Source organism: Poecilia formosa, unplaced genomic scaffold (assembly GCF_000485575.1).
Source record: "Poecilia formosa unplaced genomic scaffold, Poecilia_formosa-5.1.2 Scaffold61, whole genome shotgun sequence".
In the NCBI taxonomy this organism is placed as follows: Eukaryota; Metazoa; Chordata; class Actinopteri; order Cyprinodontiformes; family Poeciliidae; genus Poecilia; species Poecilia formosa.
The window spans coordinates 1,522,523-1,542,398 of record NW_006800000.1 but is presented as its reverse complement, the minus strand read 5'-3'; the positions used below and the strand labels follow the sequence as shown (position 1 = coordinate 1,542,398).

Sequence of the window (19,876 nt, the reverse complement as noted above, 5' to 3'; positions counted from 1 at the left end):
ATCATGTGATTACTATCCATTAAATTCCTCATAATCCATCAGTAAAAGAAGGAACATGTTACATACCTAATTTCTATATTGAAATACTTTGACCGCCGCTTGTTTTTATGTCACTTATCGCTTATTTGAAACATTGTTAATTCCTTCTTTCACATATTTCTCATAAACAGTAATAACAGAGAGCAGAAGCGTTGCTGGAAATGACACTTATCAGCCAAGTATCATCACTAACAGGGAGACTGAGAAACAAAACTCTTGTAAAAATGCAACAGGTACAAGTGACACATTTCAGAAACAAGCTTAATAAAAGGGTAAAAGTCACGACATTGCATAGGATTTGAAGCCAACATCATCATAACAGAAAAAACAATTCACCACAGATTGCAGACGTCTTGACTGACGTCACTGCTGTTTTGGGAACATAAGATGAATATTTGGCTCCCCCTCATGGTTTGGTTTGGTTTGACTGAGCTGGGTTGAATAAACTGCAACATGATGAGCTCTACAGATTATCACAACTCCTCACTGAAATTATGTCCCTGCAGGGAAAAACTACCAACTGTCTTTGCTGGTAAGCAGCAATAACACCAAAGACAATGGCCATGACTTAGTGAGAAACATACATGATATTTTTTTTTCCCTAAGTAATGACCTAATTCTCAACGTGGAGGGGTAATATTTTTATAAATACTAGAAATGACTATTTTTGTTTGTTTGTTTACATTTTGTTTCTTAAGAAAGACCTGTTTTGTTTGTTTTAGTTTTGTGTCATTGCTTGTTTGCAAGTATTTAGGTATGTCTACTGACGTTTACAATTAAATCTGTAAGTGTCCACCATCGATTCCCGTTGTGCATCTTTAAATCATCATATTCTCACCTGTGTGCTTCATGCTGAGTCAATTCACTTATAGTCCACTCAGGAATTGACTCCAAATTTGGAGCTGAAGAACTTGTGTCCTTTGTTTTACATTTGTAAGAAGTCAGCAAACCAAAGTGTTCTAGTGTTAACAGCTGGATAATAAACTGTTTGCACTGTTTGTTCGCTGCTTTTCTCTTCTTTATTACCGTCAGCTCTTCAGACAAACAAGCAGTTAGCAGCGCTGCTAATTCACTGTCATTCCGTTACAAAACTTATCGCTGTGTTCCTGTCGTTCCCTTGAGCAGCTCTCTGATAGCAGAAAGGCATGTCCGTAAATAAGTTTTACAAAATACTGTACAATAACCGAAAAGAGAGATGTAACTTCTATTATGAATTAGCAAAACCCTACAAATTACAATGAAATACTACTTCCGGTGGACGCCGGAAGTAAGACCCATAATCGTTTCCGCAGTAAGCTTCCGAGGAATAAGGTGGATGTGGTTTCAAAAAAAAAAGAAGCTGCTACTACTCTAACCTGCAGCAACACGCCTCTTTATTTCTACGCACACATATTGTGGTTGGTTTTCCGTTTCTAGTTGGTCATTAACAGTAATAGCAACAGTCTTCAACTACAGCTGGGCATTTTAATTACATTGTCACAAAAATGTTTCTGTCTTCACAGATGATTTCAGCTAGCTGTTGTTTTAGTTCCAATGTTATTTTTACTGATCATGTTGCATCAACACAGGGGGATGTTTCAGACTTCATAGACATGAAATAAGATTGCAATGTAAAAATCTTGCAATTAGGTACAGTTACCTATACTTTTTATAACCTTTTACAAGTTGAACATCTCTGCTTTTGCACTAAGCCTTGCTATTTTGATAACTGTACAGAGAGATGGAATAATAATAAAAAAATAATAATAATTTATTATTATTATTATTATTATTATTATTATTATACTAATAACCAATTTTATTTATAATTCCCTTTATATGTCAAGTTTAAATTAATACAAATTCAAACATCTTTCCTTGTTGCAGCCACATTTGGGTGAACAGTCAAGGACCAGAACAAAAGAACAAAATTAGGTTCTTTAGCAGCTTTTATGTTTTTGTCCCTCTGATGACTCTAAAATACAAATAGAAATATAAACACCAAGAAAGTGGTACAAATGAGAGGTTGGTTGTACAACAGTGACTATGTGATTTTATATGCTTGGTTTAAGTCATTTAAGTCAAACATTGTTGTCTCAGACATTTCTACAATCTGTGACATAGTGCGAATGCTCTGGTTTTTACCAACAAAAAAAAAAGATAGTAGCTGGGATATGACAGGGATATGACAGATTTTTGTGATATTTTACTGGTATGAAGACATCCAGGATATTTCATTTGACAGATTGTAAGTTTATTTTTCTCATGATCAAAGGACTTTGTTTATACCATCAGAGTAAAATTGTACACCATTTACTGTACATAATGACGAGAGCACTGAAACCGGAAAATGACAGAACCTCTGGGTCCTGGACACATGTGAGAAAAGCAGACTATACAGCAAGAGTATCAACCATTTGGAAATAGAAATTTCAAATAGAACACAACTGAATACAAGAATAGCACATTTGTTAAAGATCTTCTCAGAACCCACAGTAACAATAGCGGTATCAGCGATTGTTCTTTGCTGTCGTTCAGCATATATTTTTTTCAATGGTTGTAAAATAGAAAATCTACTACTTTACATGTGACAAAAAGAGACTCTGCCCTAGAAGAAGCAGGAGGACAAATATTTCAAGTAAAAATGTGAGCAGTGTGTGATGTATTGATTTACTGCCAGTTAGATGAGGAATGTATTAAACTCTTTAATGGAGCATAAAGTTCATGAAAATGTCAAGAGAAAGATATGAGTTCAAACAAAAGGTGGATTCACTCTCTTTGTTTGTTGGCAGTAGGTCATGCTGTGTTAATGAATTTTGAAGGAAATTAGCAGAGTGAAGTTCTGAAGCTAATTATAATTTACCTACAGACGGACTGAAACTTTGGAATGAACTATCTTGAATCTTCTGTAGCCAAATGGTGTTCATCCATTCTGAACATATATCTGAGGTAAACTGAAGTTTAGAGAAATACCTTCGGTGAACGCGAGGATGGCAAGAAACACAAAGATTAATTCAAGTTCAAGTCATTTTGTGGCCAAACTTTAAAACTGGAGTTCATCTTCAAAGGCACAATAAAGTATGTACAGCAATATATCTTTCTATCACGTAATTCAAAGTAAAGTGCACCATCATCCTGTACATTCACATTGAACAGTGTGACACAATAAGTGGTAGACAGCACTGTGTAACATACCTTTACCCTTTTCAAGTTGGGGTCTCTAATTGATTCTTTTGGAAGTAAGTGATTTTTTTTTTTTTTTTGTATTGGCACCAAAACAGCCAATACTGATGAAGTTGTTACAAATGACTGCAGAAAATAAAATGACCATGCGATGAAATATGGAAATAACAAAATACTCTGATCAGCATGTTATCTTTGAATTCATGCACAACAAGGACGTGTGAGACTGTGCTGTAGACTACAGAAAGAAAATATACGGAGTTGCTCAAACACACTCTTTGTGTGCCTGTTAGTTAAAATGTACAAGTAAGGAAATGTTAAACTTCTAAAGCTACTACGTAAAGAAACAGTGCAGGTTTTTATAATGCAGTTGCAGTATACAAAATTACAATATAAGTCAAGACCAATTCCTTTGATTTTACCAGTGGATTACTTTTTGTGCTTGTTTTCTTCCACAGATCATAACCATTTACCCCTTTTCGACCGCAGGCACACATAGACACCGAGGACTTGAAGCCCGCAATGTATTTCGCAGTATGCAGGAGTTCCAGGGCATTGGGTGATTTAAAGATGTCAAACCAACCCGAGGGATACACAAGCAGCCCTTAAGGACAGACAGATCAGCTCTTCTTTGAACCTCAGATTTGAGTTTATTCACAGGCAAGTTTACTGTCAAAGCTGGAGAGGGCAATGGCAAAGGCTTGCAGCGCACACATTGGGTAGTTATAGTCCATTGTGAAGACGTCCTCCGCCACACGGCCGAACTGCATCACAATGTAGTCAGCTGCAAAAGAAAACGTACATTTTACTCAATCGACACTGACACAAAAAAATGAAATTGTATGTCCTAGGAGTTTCAAATTGTCAGTAACAACAGTGAGTGAAAGTGAGGAGACAGAGGATGCTTTGAAGAATCAGTCGACACGGTTACCAATACTTGGGTTTATCAAGGGATGAATGTTGGGCTTGCATGAGGTTGAGTGATTGTGTTGTTCAGTTACGTGGCATATGGTATGCAGATGTCCCAGAGGCCCCATGTTGGAACCAGTGGGTAAATAAAGACGCCCACACATCTTGTGTCATCTCACACTATGTTGGAAAGATTGAGCTCCATGTGGCAGACAACGGCAAAGCAAGACAACCAGCCATGTGCATATCCAATTGCTATCAAGCTCTGCAAAGTGCTATGCTTTATTTATTTTTTTTCTAAACATTACCCTTTGTGTCTAGTGATCTTTCCCTTCTGCTTGATTGACTGTTGCTCCTGCAACTGCATGCATCACATTGTTGAAGTTACGTTGCCACTCAGTATGACCTTTATGTGCATTCTATCCATGAACGCATCTTTCAAAAAAATCTAAACTTATAATTTGGGTAAAAAGATTAGGTATACCCAATTCCCAAACAGCTTGATAAACTAGCTCTTAGTTGTAAACACTTGCCATTTGTATTTCTGGATCAGTTTCTCAGATTGTTTGCAACACATGATGCTTGTAAATTGCAGCTCTGATGTCACTCCAAATAATTTCATTTTAATTTTATCTGAGGTCATGACCTTGAGTGGACTATTGTAGCACCTTGGATTATTTTCCTCTGGTCTAATTTACTATTGCTCTGTATATTGACCGTGTTTTGGACCACTGTCCTGTTGGTGACCCAGTTTGGTCCAAGGTTTAGCCAACAGATAGACTGATTCCCATCTGAATGTAAAAAAACAAAAAACTTTCCCATACAGTGGGGATCATGACCCCTCTTCCACCACGCTCAGCAGTTTTCACAAAACTTTTGTGCTTAAACTGCATTTGATTTTAGCCAAACATTGTGGTTTGAACTGTGAAAAAAATGTCTTAAATGCAAACCTAAGCTGTGCTGCCATATGCTTTTCAGAGAGAAAAGGGCTTCCGCTGGCAAGATGCAAAAGTTAAGAAACAAACTAATGGCTGTCAAGTTTGAGATGTGTAAGGACGAGGAGTTTTAGAGAATTGTGCTTCCTGAGGTTACTTGTGAATTATCTTTATCACAGCAGATTGATCAGGCTCACTAATTTTAGAATAACCACAACTGTTTTTACAGATTGAAAAGCGGTTACAATGTCCTTGCTAAAGGTCACTTAGTTAATAACCCCTAATTCTTTCAAAGGTATAAACAGCCTTTTACAGGGTTGGTCACTTTCGCTGATGATTCATTAATCATGTGCGTGTAATTAGCAGCATTAGGCTGCTTCTTTCCCTCTTGAATCTGATGAAAGAAGTGATGCTGTGCTTCATTTTTCTCATGACAGTATTTGACCAGAAAGTTATTTTGCTCATTTATTTTTTATTTTATTTTGTTGTTACCTACACGTTGTTCTCCTCGGCTGTCTCACAAAAGCCCTGAATAACTAACTCATAAGACCTTTCACAGTAATAAAATGCTCTGTTAATGTCTATTTCTTTATCTGTTCAACATTGATGTTTTTTGCAGGAATAGCTTTGCTGACGTCACAACATCTTTTCAATTTGCTACATTTATTGCCCTCGTTGCTAAATTTACTCAATTAAAATGATTTGCCCTGTGGTAATACCCGCTCTGTAAAGTGAGCCAATGAAAAGAAAACCAGACTCTGAACATTATGCTGTCAATGCATTACTGAGAATATGCATCATCCCCCAAATGTAAAGTGATGTCTAGACATTTGGCTCTTACGGTCATTGTCATGAATGATTTGAAAGTTTTTAACAGAAGCCTGCGTGACTCTGCCGTGGAAGTTGAGAACGTAGGACTGAGTGTCGTCGTTCCACACAGGTGTTTTGTTGTGAAGCTCAATCACACTCTCTGTGTTCTTGTTCTGCCACCTGGCCAACAGTGACTCATGCTCCTGAAATGAACAGCAAACAAACACCTTCAGCAACAGCCATGTCAGTTTTATGATCAATTATAAAACTATTGCAGGGAGTTGGATAGGTTAGCACATATGCGGCAGCGAGACCTACGTTACGTGGCCGGATAGACACCCTCTCATGGTCCATGTTCATTCCTGGAATGATGACGCTCATTTTGCGAGGCCCTTTGAATCCTAAAACATTGGTTTCCTGTATTGAATAGATGATGAACTGGTCAAGATACAGCAGAAGCATGCTTAAAGAAAAATGTGCCATGTTTATAGTTTTAGTTTATAATTTTATTACTGCAATCTCACATCCCTCTTTTTCTGCAGAATATTAAATGTTGTATAATTGCAAATCGGGTAACCAGTGCATTTCATTCTCAGGATATTTATACTCACATAGCAAATGGCAGCTAGTTCTTGGCGAAGATTGCTGGCTTCGAGGCTGGTGGTGCTCTTCATGGGGTTCAGACCATTGTCATAAACAGTAAACTTGGTTCCCATGAGGTTTGACCTGCAAAAACAGCACTATGCATTCAAGTCTAATTCAAGATTTGGTGTGTGATTGATGTGAACTAACGTATAAAGCGCAATTCAGGTGGAAATTGAGGTGGCATTTCCTAGCGGCTGTATGGAACTAGCCCTTTCATGCATGACTTATGATTCTTTATGCCAGGATTTTTTCCTAATTTTTTTTTGGTTTTTCTTAAGGCATAAAAAGGTGGGGAAAATAACTGTACAAACAAATTCTTTTTCTAGATTTTTTTTTTCCTAGGTGATCAGTTGTATTTTTATCCCAATACAAAGTTGTTATTTGGAAAATATATCAGTAGTATTGATCTCTAGGGATTACTTGATGTCACAATATCATTTTTTATCTGCAAGGGTAAAAAAATAAATAAATAGAAGGAGGGACTGGGTTGGTCGGCATGCTTTCCGTCTGTCAGCCATGTTGGATTTAACTGTAATTCTGCAATTCTGCAGACGTAGTTGATAGTGTATTTTATGATGCACTAGTGTCCACTTCAGAGTTCTGTGTGCATTTATAACATAAAAATCTGCAAGAAACACAATAAAATGGCTTTTATATAGCTGTCCACTGTAGTGACCACTATGCATGAAAGGGCTAGAGTATATTGGTGTATGTATTTATTCAAAGCTAAAAATCCTCTGTAGGATCATTACAAAAGCTGTAAATATGTGAAAAGGTGCCCTCATGTTAACATTAACATCAGCTTAGAGAGCCTTGGAAAAGTGTTCATTTCTAATTTCACTTTAAGCGTTCTCACATGTAGTAACTTGTAGTTAGAACATTACAGGTTTGTTGTAATATTCCAACAAACTTCAATGTATTTTACTGGACTCTGATCTGAATGCCCACGCAAAACCTGAACTAAATAACATTTCTGAAGCGTTACAGTCAAAGGCTAAAAATTTGCATTGATATCCACAGCTCCAAAAGCTGAGTCTATGTCTCTTTTAGAAGGCACACCTCACTTAGGCCAGTCCTCACAAGAACTCCCTGAGAAATTAGATGTAACAGTTCATAAAAGTATAGATCTCTGTCATTTTTTAAGAAGGATTGTAGCTCTAGTCTAGAGGTTTGAGCAGCGGTCAGGCCGCCTCTGAAGATGAAAATGCGTAAAGCTGTGATTGAGTTCCCATGGAGTTGCTGGATTGATGTTCTCTCTGAGGTTCACAGTACAAGGCCTCATCAATCCAATGCTGCAATAATTATTTTTAATCAACAGATCATTGAACATTTTAACAAAGAACAATGACTTGCAATCAGTCACATTTTTCAGAGTTATGAAGCTTCTTTGATAAAAACCAAATGAATGAGCCACATTAATCTCCACTAATGAAGGGTTCTTAAAAAAATGCTACGTTCAATTGCCACGATCAAAAGCTCATTTATATCAGCACTAAGAAATCTGAAATCAACCAGACATTAGTTTTCCAGTGTTCAACATTCCCTACTGTTTCAGACTCAAACTTCACGCATTCCCAGTCTATAAATATGGAAACTGCAACAAAAAAGAAAAATCCTGTAAGGAAGGCACACAAATGAATGACAAACAGAAGAATGGATGACCAGATGGATGAATAAAAAGATTAATGAAGGGATGAATGGTTGGAGGAATTGTTTGTATGACTGCTGGAAAGTCAAACAGATGAATGGACAGATATAAATACAATATTTTATTTTTTAAAATATGTTGACAGTGCAGCAGGAAATAAAGTCTGAAAATAAAAATACCCTTTCAAATTCTATTTTCTTGTTATCCATACTTCAAATGCGGAAAGATAGAACACAAATTCCATACTTTCCCAGTTTTTCCAACACCGCACAGAAACCCCGGTTTTAAAAATTCCACCATTAAATGCAGGCTGGAGTGCTGTCACTTAATTTAGAGTCAGTGTGTCGGTAATTTTGTGTGATGCTGCAAAAACATCCCCTTTTGCAGTGCAACATGTTTTTTCAAAGGATTCACCTCAGTTTTCCAATGAAGCTCTCCCCACCACGAGACAGATCAGTGGGATCTATGGAGATGAGGTAATTGGAAGTTTTACTCTTTTTTCTTTTCCTTCCAGCTAACAGGAATACCTGAGGAAAATGGAGCCAGAAACCAAAGAAGAAAAAAAAAAGAAAAAACTTGTAAAAAAAAAAGAAATACAGTTGCATCAATGTATCATTTAAATCCAGTAAGTAGAATTACATGAATGTTGTGAAATAGACATTTACTACACTTTTCAGAAAAAAAAAAACAAAAAAAAACCTGACACAATCCTCTGTGAAATGCTCGTCTCAAAGCCTTCTCACCTTCTTGCCATCCTCCCTCTCCAGGTGAAGATAGTAGGTAGGATACATTCCCCTGTCCATGCCTTTCTTGTCCCTGGTGATTCTGCATTTTACTCTGACACCCTGTGGTGCGGGTCGCAGAGAAAACTCCTCCAGATCCTCGACATCGATGGCAGGTTCATTTGTTGGCGGAGTGGGTGCTGAGGCCACCTCCTACGGAAGACAGCAGCCCACTGAGGGTGAAATGGTGGTCGGGTGGGAGATATGTCATTAGGGAGTTTTGTTAAAACAGGCTAAATGAGTCTGAAGATCAAACTGTCCACAGGGACAGAAAATGAGCACACTGTGCCTAAAATAGAGCTCCAGTGAAGGAAAGAAGATTGAGTTGACTGAAGATGGAGATTAGTCTAGCAGAGAGAAAATACGGAAAGTCAAAGCTGTAAACACGGTGTCCAGACATGAATCATTTTCATTTACGAATGATGAAACATGCAATTTATTGTTCCAATGGTAGTAAATATCCTTCGGGCCTGTAGCGCTCACAGATTATCTGACTACATGATTTTAGATAAATATTATCGATGCTCTGCGACAGACTGGCGACCTGTCCAGGGTGAACCCGCCTCTCACCTGAACGTTCGCTGGAGATGGGCACCAGCAAAACCTCCTGACCCCATTAGGCACAAGGGTGTACAGACAATGGATGGATGGATGGAAGGATGGATGGTTGGATGGATGGATGGATGGATGGATGGATGGATGGATGGATGGATGGATGGATGGATGGATGGATGGATGGATTATCAATCACTTTTACTCACGTCGTGTCATCTTCTTCTCTTTTAATGTAAGTTGCATTTTAGTTGCCCATTTAAGTGAAAATAATTTAATTGTTTACCTATACCTGTTCATTTTTTTTCTTAAATTTCAGTTTTACTTTGATTGACTGACAGACTCTTTAAGAATTTTACTACAGTAATTGTCTTCTATATTTACATGATAAGGAAGACTAATGATACTGAATTAAATTATATATTACAAGGTAAATACAATTAAATTATACGATCTCAAATCTGCATTGCATTTTAACTGATCTTGACAATTTTTTTTATCCAAATAACAAATGTTTTGAGTCAAACATTTCTGAAGCGACTTAATCTCTATTTATTTTTTTTGCAACTGATTTCCTCCTGGTATTTTGCAGGTTGCACTAAACACATGCTCCACAGGTCCAGCAGATGGGAGCAATTTGCTCTTGTTTATATGTCAGCATGTAGACGACCTCCGTTCAGCAAGAAGCTGAAGAGATGCAGGGTAATGATGAAAGAGATGCAGAAAACGTTTTCCTGCTACAGTGTGATGCGACCATAAAAAATGGTGGTGTAAAAGTTTAGCAGTTTATAAAATTATTACACCTGTCCTTTAGAAAAATATTGCACTAGTTACATGTTCACACTAGTCACCACTACATGAGAATAAATAAATAAATAAATAAATAAATAAATAAATAAATAAATAAATAAATAAATAAACAGTTGTAAGTGATGTCATTGTCCTAATTTAACATAAGAATTAAAGAAATGATCTGCTTTTTCTTACATTTGGTTTCCATTACTGGGTGCTCACCTGACACCTCTCTGTTCTCTTAGTCTCAGGACAACAGGTAAGTGGGACAGAGATCCTCAGTGCTCCTTACTTAATTAGCACAGTAGGGACAGATCTTCTTCAGAGTGTGTTTGTTTGACTCCTATTTATTAACCTCCGAAAGTGGAGACTGTAGTTAAGCGAAATTTTCACAATTTGTTGCAGATGGGTTTCGGTTGAATAAGGGATTGATTCCACCTTTGTGACATGTCTTTGTAAATATTGTAAATATTGTAAATATTGTTCCTCCGTTTTCTGTAGAACTGAAACAGCTCTGCTCTTTGTAAATCCAAAACTATTTTTTGTGGCATTTTTTTTTTTTTTTACAAAAAGGCAGCAATCCATTTTTTTTGTTTGTTTTAGAGAAATAAGTCATAAATTTGAGATGACATTCCTTCTTCATACATACACAAAGGGCATGCCAGATCTCCCTTTACAACTACTTTCATAATTACAACATGCACGGTGTGTGTTAACCATTTTAAGTCTCTACTATCAATTTGCTCTTGAGGTTTCTCTGTGCAGTCCTGCATCTTTTAGATGTGTCCATGCTCCAACACAGTTGGATTAATGGCTTATTTTACCTTCTTATTGTGTCTTTAGGTTCTGCAGGGAATCATTACTGTATTTCTTGAATCACTGAAAATCTAAAACGGGCAGGATACAGGCTGCTGACTACTACAGCTGGACTCCCATGGTCTAGTCGCTGAACAGCTTGCCAATTTAAGGTTATGAAACACAGGGAGTGTTGATGGGAACTGTGCTGGGGAGAGCTGTTTTCAGGAGTATGCTCCCAGATCACAGTAATCTCAAAGGGGTATTCTTTGAAGGGCTCAGTATTTCAAGTGTGTTTCCTGTACCTATAGACTACTTTATTTCCTGGAGTCACACAATTATGGGATTATTAGTAGCTGAAAGATCTTGCCAGTTGATTTGAGAAAACATCAGTACAGCAAATAAACACAAATGATGGCTCCGGAAATTGCAAATGACTTTAATTATATTAAACTTTCATTTTCAATTTCTTGAACTTCAAGCATAAAATTGCTAGGAGTGAAACTGAGCAACATAATGAACTCGCATTCCCTCTCTGCTCATTATTCACAGGTCTATGGCGAATGGGCCAGAGTCGACAGGCAAGCAGAATACAGGGAAGATGTGAAGAGGGAAATTCATCTTACCTTGCATGACTTTTTGCTGGTGGCAGAGCCTGGTCTTGTGTTGCTGTTGAGCTGTGACGAGCTTGAGCTAATTTCATCGTCATCGTCCTCTTCTTCATCAAAATTCATACTGCTGGAAATACCTTTGGAACACAAACAGAAGAGAAAAAAATGAAAAATGAAAGAAAAAAACCACCTGCAGGATTGCACACTCTAGATTTATTGCTGTGGAGAAGATTTAAAATTGAAAGCATCTAAACAACATTAAAAAATATTGTATCCGTTTTAATTTAAATGTGGTAATCAATCAATCAATCAAGTTTATTTATATAAACAAGACAGTTCAGAGTGCTTTTTTACATCATTAAAAACTCAATATAAAAAGTCACAAAAGACATCATATACTGGAGTCAACAATTGAGAAAACCTGTAACAAACATTATATTTTTATGAGCGACATCATCAAAATCAACAAAACACATCAAATATGTTGGTCAACGTTTCATTTCTTATAGTTCAATAGCAACAATAGACAGATGGGATTTAGTTGAGATTTAAAGGAAGTCAGTGTTTCAGCTCTTTTGCAGTTCTCTGGGAGTTTGTTGCAGCTTTGTGGCGTATAGAAGCTGAATGCTGCTTCTCCATGTTTGGTTCTGGTTCTGGGGATGCAGAGCAGAACCAGAACCAGAAGACCTGAGCGGTCTGGAAGGTTGGTACAACAATCGCAGATCTTTAATGTATTGAGGTGATAAGCAGTGACTTATAAACTAACAACGGTATTTTAAAGTTTATTCTCTGAGCTACACAAAGCCATTGTAAAGACGTTAGAAAAGCTGTAACCTGCTCTATCTTCCTAGTTTTAGTGAGAACGCCAGCAGCATCGTTGTGGATCAGTTGAAGTGGTCTAATTGATTTTTTTTTTCTTTTTTTTAGGCAGACCTGTGAAGACACTGCAGCAATAATCAACCCATCTAAAAGTAAACACGGATGAATTTCTCCACGTGTTGCTAGAACACCTGGAAATGTTCTTCAGGTGAAAGAAGGCCGACTTTCTAACTGTCTTTGTGGGAGCATATTGATATTAAATAAGACGGGTCGTGGGTCAAGATTTTTGCAAATTAACAATTTGTTGGTAACATAACTAATCTAGAGTTATTCTATTGCCAGAGTTATTGCTTAATGTTCTGCATTCTGAGCAGAGCTACTTATTGTTTTAAAACAACTGTGTCTTTTTTGGGGGGATTGTCTGCAACATTAAAGAAACTAGTAAAAAAACAGTGGGTGTATCTCAACACCTCAGTTAGCTAAGTCTAAATGTAAACAACAAATAACCTCCAATTTAAAATGTGTTTTATTTCCAGTGTTAACGTTATTTCACTTTTTCTATCCAAGTTAATGTGGGCATGTGCTTAATTTTGTAAAAAAAAAAAAAAAAAAAGAGAAGCAGGATAAACTCAGATCTATGTTTTCTAAGAAGATCAAAAGAGATAGTGGGTTATTTACCAAAAGGCATTGTTACCAGTTGCTCCAATGTGCCTATAAAATACTTTTATTTTTTTTTCCTGTGACCTAATTACCACATAAAAAATAAAAATATTACATTTGGTTTTGGTTGACTTGCTACTGCACCATTTCCCTAATGAGAGCTGGAGAGTGGAGATGAGGAGTGTGACTGACAGATGAGAGAGAAGAAGAGCGGCAATTACCATCAGACAGACGTTTGAGGCCGAGTTAATGCAGTTCGTCACACATCAAGAGTGGAAACCCTGAGTTGGTAATTGCTCCCATTTGTTTCGACTTTATGTGTAGGGTGTATGTTTAGCTGAAAGAAATGTTAGGCTTCCCTTCAAATCCTAACAACACTGCTGGTATTGTTAGGATTTGAAGATGGGTTTTTATCAGGTGCTCATTTGGACACGTGACAATTACAGAGACATAAGACTTCAGGAACTCTGCATATTTGTTCCTCATGTTAAAAAATGTATTGATTTTATAACTGTCTTTTTTTATTTATATAAAAATGTGAGTCTTTGTTGATTGCTACAACTAATATTAGAGCTCAGCCAAGGAGAAAATGAATAAGTCAACATGATGTCTAAGAGCCACACTTTAATTTCACCTGAGCAGTCACTGTTTTTAAAGATTTGAATCCATTGTCTATAACCAATTTATCCTTGCTGGGTCATGTGGGGGACTGGTGCTTAATTCCAGTGGTCATTTGAGTGTGCTAGGAATTACAAAATGACAAATAATTAGAATAATCTACATTTTGCTGGATTTCAATAAGCTCCTTGCTGTTGAGAGATTTAGTGTCACTCAGAGTGTGTGGTGAGGATGATAACCTGTCCAGTATTTCAGTGAACCAGAACGCTGTGGATGTCATGAAAGACTTTTCAAACAACAGAGGTTTTACCTTTCTTCAGCATGGTGACACGGAGGTCCTGCTTACTCTGTGACTGCGTGCAGCTCATGACCGGCTCTGCCTCGCCTTCCTCTGCAGCAGAATGGCCCACCGTCAGGATCTGGATCTGACTGTCGTCCTGCTGGGCAGCCGGGCTGTTGATCGCTGCCAGGTCGACATTCACCAAGAACAAACTTTGTTAAAAACGCTTCTCAGTAATGTCTATTTCATTTCTGCTTCACATATCAAAAACATCTTTGCGACTGAAATACAGATTTTCTGTTCAACCAGGAAATCTGCAGAAGCATGTCAATGTTGTATAGTGCCTGCTGCACATGATAGATAGAAACAACAAGAAATTGCAGGTAAGTGATCTAGGATGTACATCAAATCTACAGCTGACATTTGCAAACTCGTGATCTCTGATCTGCATAATGTTTCAGCCTCTAATGAGACTTCCTGTCACATGTCACTGCAGAGCTTAGACACCGACAAAAAAAAAAAAAGAGAAAAGCTACACAGATTATGTTTGCTGCCAGGAGTAGTTTGAACATTCAGCTCTTCAACTGTGATTGTTATCCAAGGATCCAAGGATAACAATTAGAGTGGAAGCAACACTACTTGTACACTGCTTGTAGTAAGTAAATATTAGTCATAATGTTATATATTTCATGGTCTGTTGATTTGAATTGTGGTGGACGAACCTTTATGTTTGCCCTTCCTCTCCTTCTCACTGCCGGTCTGCGGAGTGGAGCTGGCCGATGCTTTGCCCTTTTTGGCTGAGCGAGGCAGCTGAGCGTCCGAAATCACCTTCACCTCCTCCCGTTCAGGATCTTGCACTGGAAAATATTCAGGTGGTGAACAGGAATGGAGAGCAGGATTCAGGAAAGTGGTATTTCAAAAAAAACAAACAAAAAAATGTGTTCATGTCTAAAATTTTGATGTAAATCAAATCTATAATTTCTATACAAATAATGCTTTTTTTTTGTTTTGTTTTTCCTATAACAGCAAAGCTTAAAACTATTTACTTCTGTAGCAGCACTTTTACAAGTTATAATTAGATTTTCTCAGATAAATATCTTTTTCTCTCTCTCAGTGAAAAATGAGGAATTTCATATCTCTAAGTCAAAGAAACTAAACATTTGGACTGGGAATTGCTGCTCAGGGATATTCTCTGAAGTCAATGTATACACCTCCATGAAAAAGGAATAAAATTACAAGCTGTAATGTGCATAAAATAAAAATAATTGTTTTTGTTTTACATTGGCACAGCATTTTGTGGGCACTTTGCATATTGCCAAAAACACACTGAGAATGTTTTACAGCTGTAAAAATAACCTAAAATTTGATGAGAGCTTAATTTCGTTCTTGATTGCATTCCTTTTCTAAAATTGATTCATTATTAGAAAATCTGCACTCTTACATCTTGATTAAGTCTGTAATGGATTTTTTATTTTAACATGTTGTGATTTTTATTTTGGCAATTTCCCTGTGTGGTGCTGATTTCATTTTTCTTTTGGTCAGTGAAAACTTTCCACTGCTGTTAGACAAGTACAACATCTGATTGTTCCAGACTTTGCTCTGCTTTCTTCACAGAGTTTTAGTAAATACTTTTCTTTTCCTGGCATGGCATGTTAAAGCAGTTGTGTAAGATCACAGCATACAACATCCTCGGCCTCTTTCAAAGTTTCCTTTCACATTAATGATGCTAAATTTCGCGGTCAGAGACTGGAACATTTTTCTACTGATGACATTTCAACCAGGTTCGCGTAAGCATCCTGCTATCACGTTTGGAGATCATTTCTCTAATCCTACAAGCAAATCTTTTGGAAATAAGAAAATAAATTTTCCAGGCAACGTATTTCTGTTCAGAGCTATATAATGCTGCTTAATAGACTCTGTACTGAGGTTTGCCAGTTATTATTATGGAAGACGATGTGAGAACTGTTTGACGCTGCAGTTAACCAGCCAATGTTCTAACAAGCTACTTAAGATGTGAGATCGTGTTAAAAATAACCAGAGCACAAATCTACTGGTTTTGTGCTCTCTGTGCTTCCATTTTAATTTAGCTGTTCAAGTTTTCCACATTTTTATTTCACAGAATGGTAATGAAAGCAAACGGTTTTACACCAATCCGTATTCTCTAAGATTATGCTCTGTTCTGTTTTCTAATTCTCTCTATGAAACTGGAATTTATAATCGTGTCAGAAGGTTACATCTTTCTTAATTCATACATCTTTCTTTTTGACATCTGGCTTAATTCTAAGCAGGAGAGTTTCTGAACTCTTTGTCATTTTGGGCTTTCTCACCATGGTAGATGGTGCTGCTGTTGCTGCTGAGGTACGATTCGACCAGCGGGGCCTGCTCTTCGCTCTGTTTGGTCCGACGAGCGCGCGACCTCCCGTCCACGTTGGACTGGACCATTAGAGGCTCCTGCCTTTTCTTCTTCTGCTTCTGTTCAAGGAGGGCTCGCTGAGGGTTTGAACACAGACCAGAAGTCAGACAACGAAGGAACAGTTCAGGCAAACAACCCATATTTTACGAATGTCAACATGCAAATGAAAAACAAAAGCTTTACAAATAAAGGTGTATGGCATGGCATGCAAAGAAAGAAGGTTTCAAAAGGTTACACCACCCTAACCTTCTGCAAAAAAAAAATGCAGGAGGAGTTTGTGGAAGTTATTTTTAGCTGCTATCTGCACATCTAAAATTCTGAGTCAGTCTTTTCAAGCATCTTTGTCATAAAAAAAAACACAAAGCTTGGAGGAAGCACCTTGATGTGTCTTAGAAACACCTTCAGCAGTATTGTTAAGTAAATACTTTTGTGCGTCAGAGCTTTTTGAGAGGCACATGAAAGATCTTCCTAGGCAAGAGGATTTAGTGCTGCTAACAGTGTTTTCTGGTGAGCTGTTTTAGTTGCTTAAATGCAAGTTGGAACAAATGTATAAGACGAGTATACATATGTATAAGAAACAATGTTAGATGACTGGAAATGTGCTGCCAAACCAAATGATCTGTTGCTAAATGGATTCTATGGCTTTTATCAGGACTAATTATACCCAACTAGAACTCTTTAATTATTAAAGGTTTCCATTAGAGAAAAAAATTAGATTGTACTGTAAGACTATGAAAAAAAACCCCACTAAATCACATCACAAACTAAACAGAAATAGCCTTGTATGAACATTTAGCTTTCATAAATGTAACTATAAAAAGACACATTATCATTTCTCCCTGTCTGCCATGAAATTAGATTAAAATTTACCAAATAAGGCTGATCAAAATTATTTCTAATGAAAGCAGAACAACGAAAGAGATTTTTTTTATTGCTTTCTTTATATCAGAAGTAGGCATACATAAGGATTATTTTGCCATTAAGCTACTGATAAAAGCCCAAGTTATGATGTCATAGCTTTGTAAGTTTCCTCTTCTTTTATATTTGAGTTAAAGGGAGGGACACACATGTATTTATGTGGTTCTGGGTTGGCCTGTGATGGGCTGGTAACCTGTCCAGGGTGTACCCTGCCCTCTTGATGGCTGAACATGCACAGCAGCACCCCAGGGCCCTGAGAGGATAAGCGCATGTAGAAAATGGATAGATGGTTACATGTTCTGAAAATTTCTGTTCCTTTAATCCATCCTGTGCCACAGAGCACTAGCAGTTCTACCTCGTCCTGCAGAGCTCTTTACAATTAAATTTGCATTGGTACGATCTAAAGAACGTTAGCATGAAACAAGCAAAAGACACAATAGGCGGCAAGCTTTCTATGGCTCAGTTAGAACGTTAAGAGATGGAACCATGTCAGAATGCAAAGGAATGATGAAATGATACAACTTCATCTCTGTTATTCAAACAACAAAGTCAGCTTGCATAGATGCCGAGTGAAGCAGCCGCACGCAAACCCATCCAATTAAATACGACAAAACCGAAAGAAAATTCAAAGAGCTCAAAATGCATTTATTCAGTGATTTTCTCTTCCTTGCTAAGTATTTTTACTGTGTTTATCATGGAGCTGAGACAGGCTGCCTGGGAGCGTGTTAGGTTACAGTGTTGCTCACAGGAAACAACAACATCAGTGTCAGTTTTCTGACTGCCAAACATCAGTTTGACTGAGGATTCCTGGACTCTCCAATTCTGACTCATGGTCCTGTTATAATCTGTTGTGTTAGAGAAAAAAAAGAAAGCCTGTTGAGAAAACATTTAATGAGAATGAAATAATGTGGGCAGTGGCTCAAGACCACCTAGTGTGTTGTTTTCTTTCTGTGCTGAAGAAGCACAAACCGTCTCATCAGAAAGCCCTTTAGGAAGATAACAGAATCCACCGTGGGGTTTTGACTCGAAGTTGACTGATGGAGCAGTAGCAGCTTTTGATGATAAAGCTGTCCTGCTGTGATTGATTTGTTTTTCCATTTTTATCATAGCTGTGAGAACATCAGAGGCTCACCTGTCTGTCCAGTTTCTGCTGTCGGAGGTTTGTCCCTTCATCGTCTAAAGTGCTGCAGAGAAATGAACGGAAGAAAAAAAAAACAGGCTAGAATAAACATTTACTAAAAAACAAAGACAACTTCATGAACAGTGCTGTAAAAAAAACCACTTATCCCTTTTAATAACTTTCTATGTTTTTAGTTTTCTGTCACACGGAAATGTTTCTGATCATCAAGCAACGTAACAATCTTCCAGAAGCAAATTATGGAAAATGTTTTCAAGCATACAAATTACAAATCCTGGAGCAAATGAAACAATGCAAGAAAGTGGATAAAAGTAAATCATTAAAGTGTATAAATACAGAGCGGTGCATTTGAGTGAATATATCACATTGAACAATGCAAATACCAGTTTAAAAAATCTATTTATGTTCACTAAATGCATTACTTATGCATGAATGCTTCAAAAATGTCTTTTCAAGAACAGAGGGAAAAGACAAAGTTCAGACTAAAGGAGAGCACACAGGCTTCAGTCCAACCATGACTCAACATAATCCCTCATCTGAGTTGTATTTTGTATCTGCTATCGCTCATAAATGTAATTCTACGATGCACCGGATCGATGGCAAATACAATTTGCTGACTCAAAAAAATAATAATATTTCCAGGAAGTATGACATCAATCACACTGTGATGAACTGCCCAGAGTGTAACTCTTCCCAGCAGTCCACTCGAAAAATTATAGTTTTCCAATAAACTATTCGTGTCATTGGCATTATTTAATATCAGATGCACTGGAAGGTTTCACAAATTTGTCAAGAAAATTAAATGCATGTGGAACATGTGACATATCTGAGCTCTGTGTTCTGTCTTCATTTGTATTTGACTGACTTTTTATTTATTTTACACAGAGACAACTTTTATTAACCTAGTAAAAGAGAGATACATGAAGAAACTAGCAAAAAATTAAAAAATTTAAAAAAAAATTCTGCCTGGTCTCTGCACAGGGTGATGGAAATCAAATATGATTTAAAAGATCATGAATAGATGAAAAGTGATGAAAAGTTTTAGCCTTTCTGCTATACTGTTATTGTCAGCCAAGCATAACATCCTTCTAAAGGACTTATAATCACACATAATTATGCAAAATAGAAAGTCTTTAAATGCAGAGTTGATTCATTTGAGCAAAATGCTGCAGCTCTTTGCCTTTTTGACTTTCTAACACTAAGTTTGGAAGTGGCTGTTAAATTTGAGAAAAGATCAGTTAGTGATTTACTAGAAAATATAATCTCAAATGCAAAATCTTACATTTACAGGACATCATAAAAGCCAACAAGTTGTATTTAAATGTTTTTGATTTGTTAATTTTCCTCAAA

At 37.1% G+C, this 19,876-nt stretch overlaps 1 protein-coding gene across 2 annotated transcripts in view; it reads right to left on the bottom strand.

The window, feature by feature from the left end:
* Positions 1–2,250: 2,250 nt before the first annotated feature.
* Positions 2,251–19,876, bottom strand: part of LOC103139447 (tubby protein homolog) — a 44,973-nt gene continuing 27,347 nt past the window's right edge. For both annotated transcript variants that reach the window (XM_007554070.2, XM_007554071.2), the window contains exons 2-12: positions 18,521–18,572; positions 16,385–16,547; positions 14,780–14,914; positions 14,088–14,240; positions 11,696–11,817; positions 8,892–9,083; positions 8,563–8,675; positions 6,467–6,581; positions 6,174–6,272; positions 5,887–6,058; positions 2,251–3,985 (exon numbers count right to left, since the gene is read on the bottom strand). In XM_007554070.2, the coding sequence (XP_007554132.1) occupies positions 3,852–3,985; positions 5,887–6,058; positions 6,174–6,272; positions 6,467–6,581; positions 8,563–8,675; positions 8,892–9,083; positions 11,696–11,817; positions 14,088–14,240; positions 14,780–14,914; positions 16,385–16,547; positions 18,521–18,572 (1,450 nt within the window). In that variant the 3' untranslated portion in view covers positions 2,251–3,851. The remainder of the gene's footprint in view (positions 3,986–5,886; positions 6,059–6,173; positions 6,273–6,466; positions 6,582–8,562; positions 8,676–8,891; positions 9,084–11,695; positions 11,818–14,087; positions 14,241–14,779; positions 14,915–16,384; positions 16,548–18,520; positions 18,573–19,876) is intronic.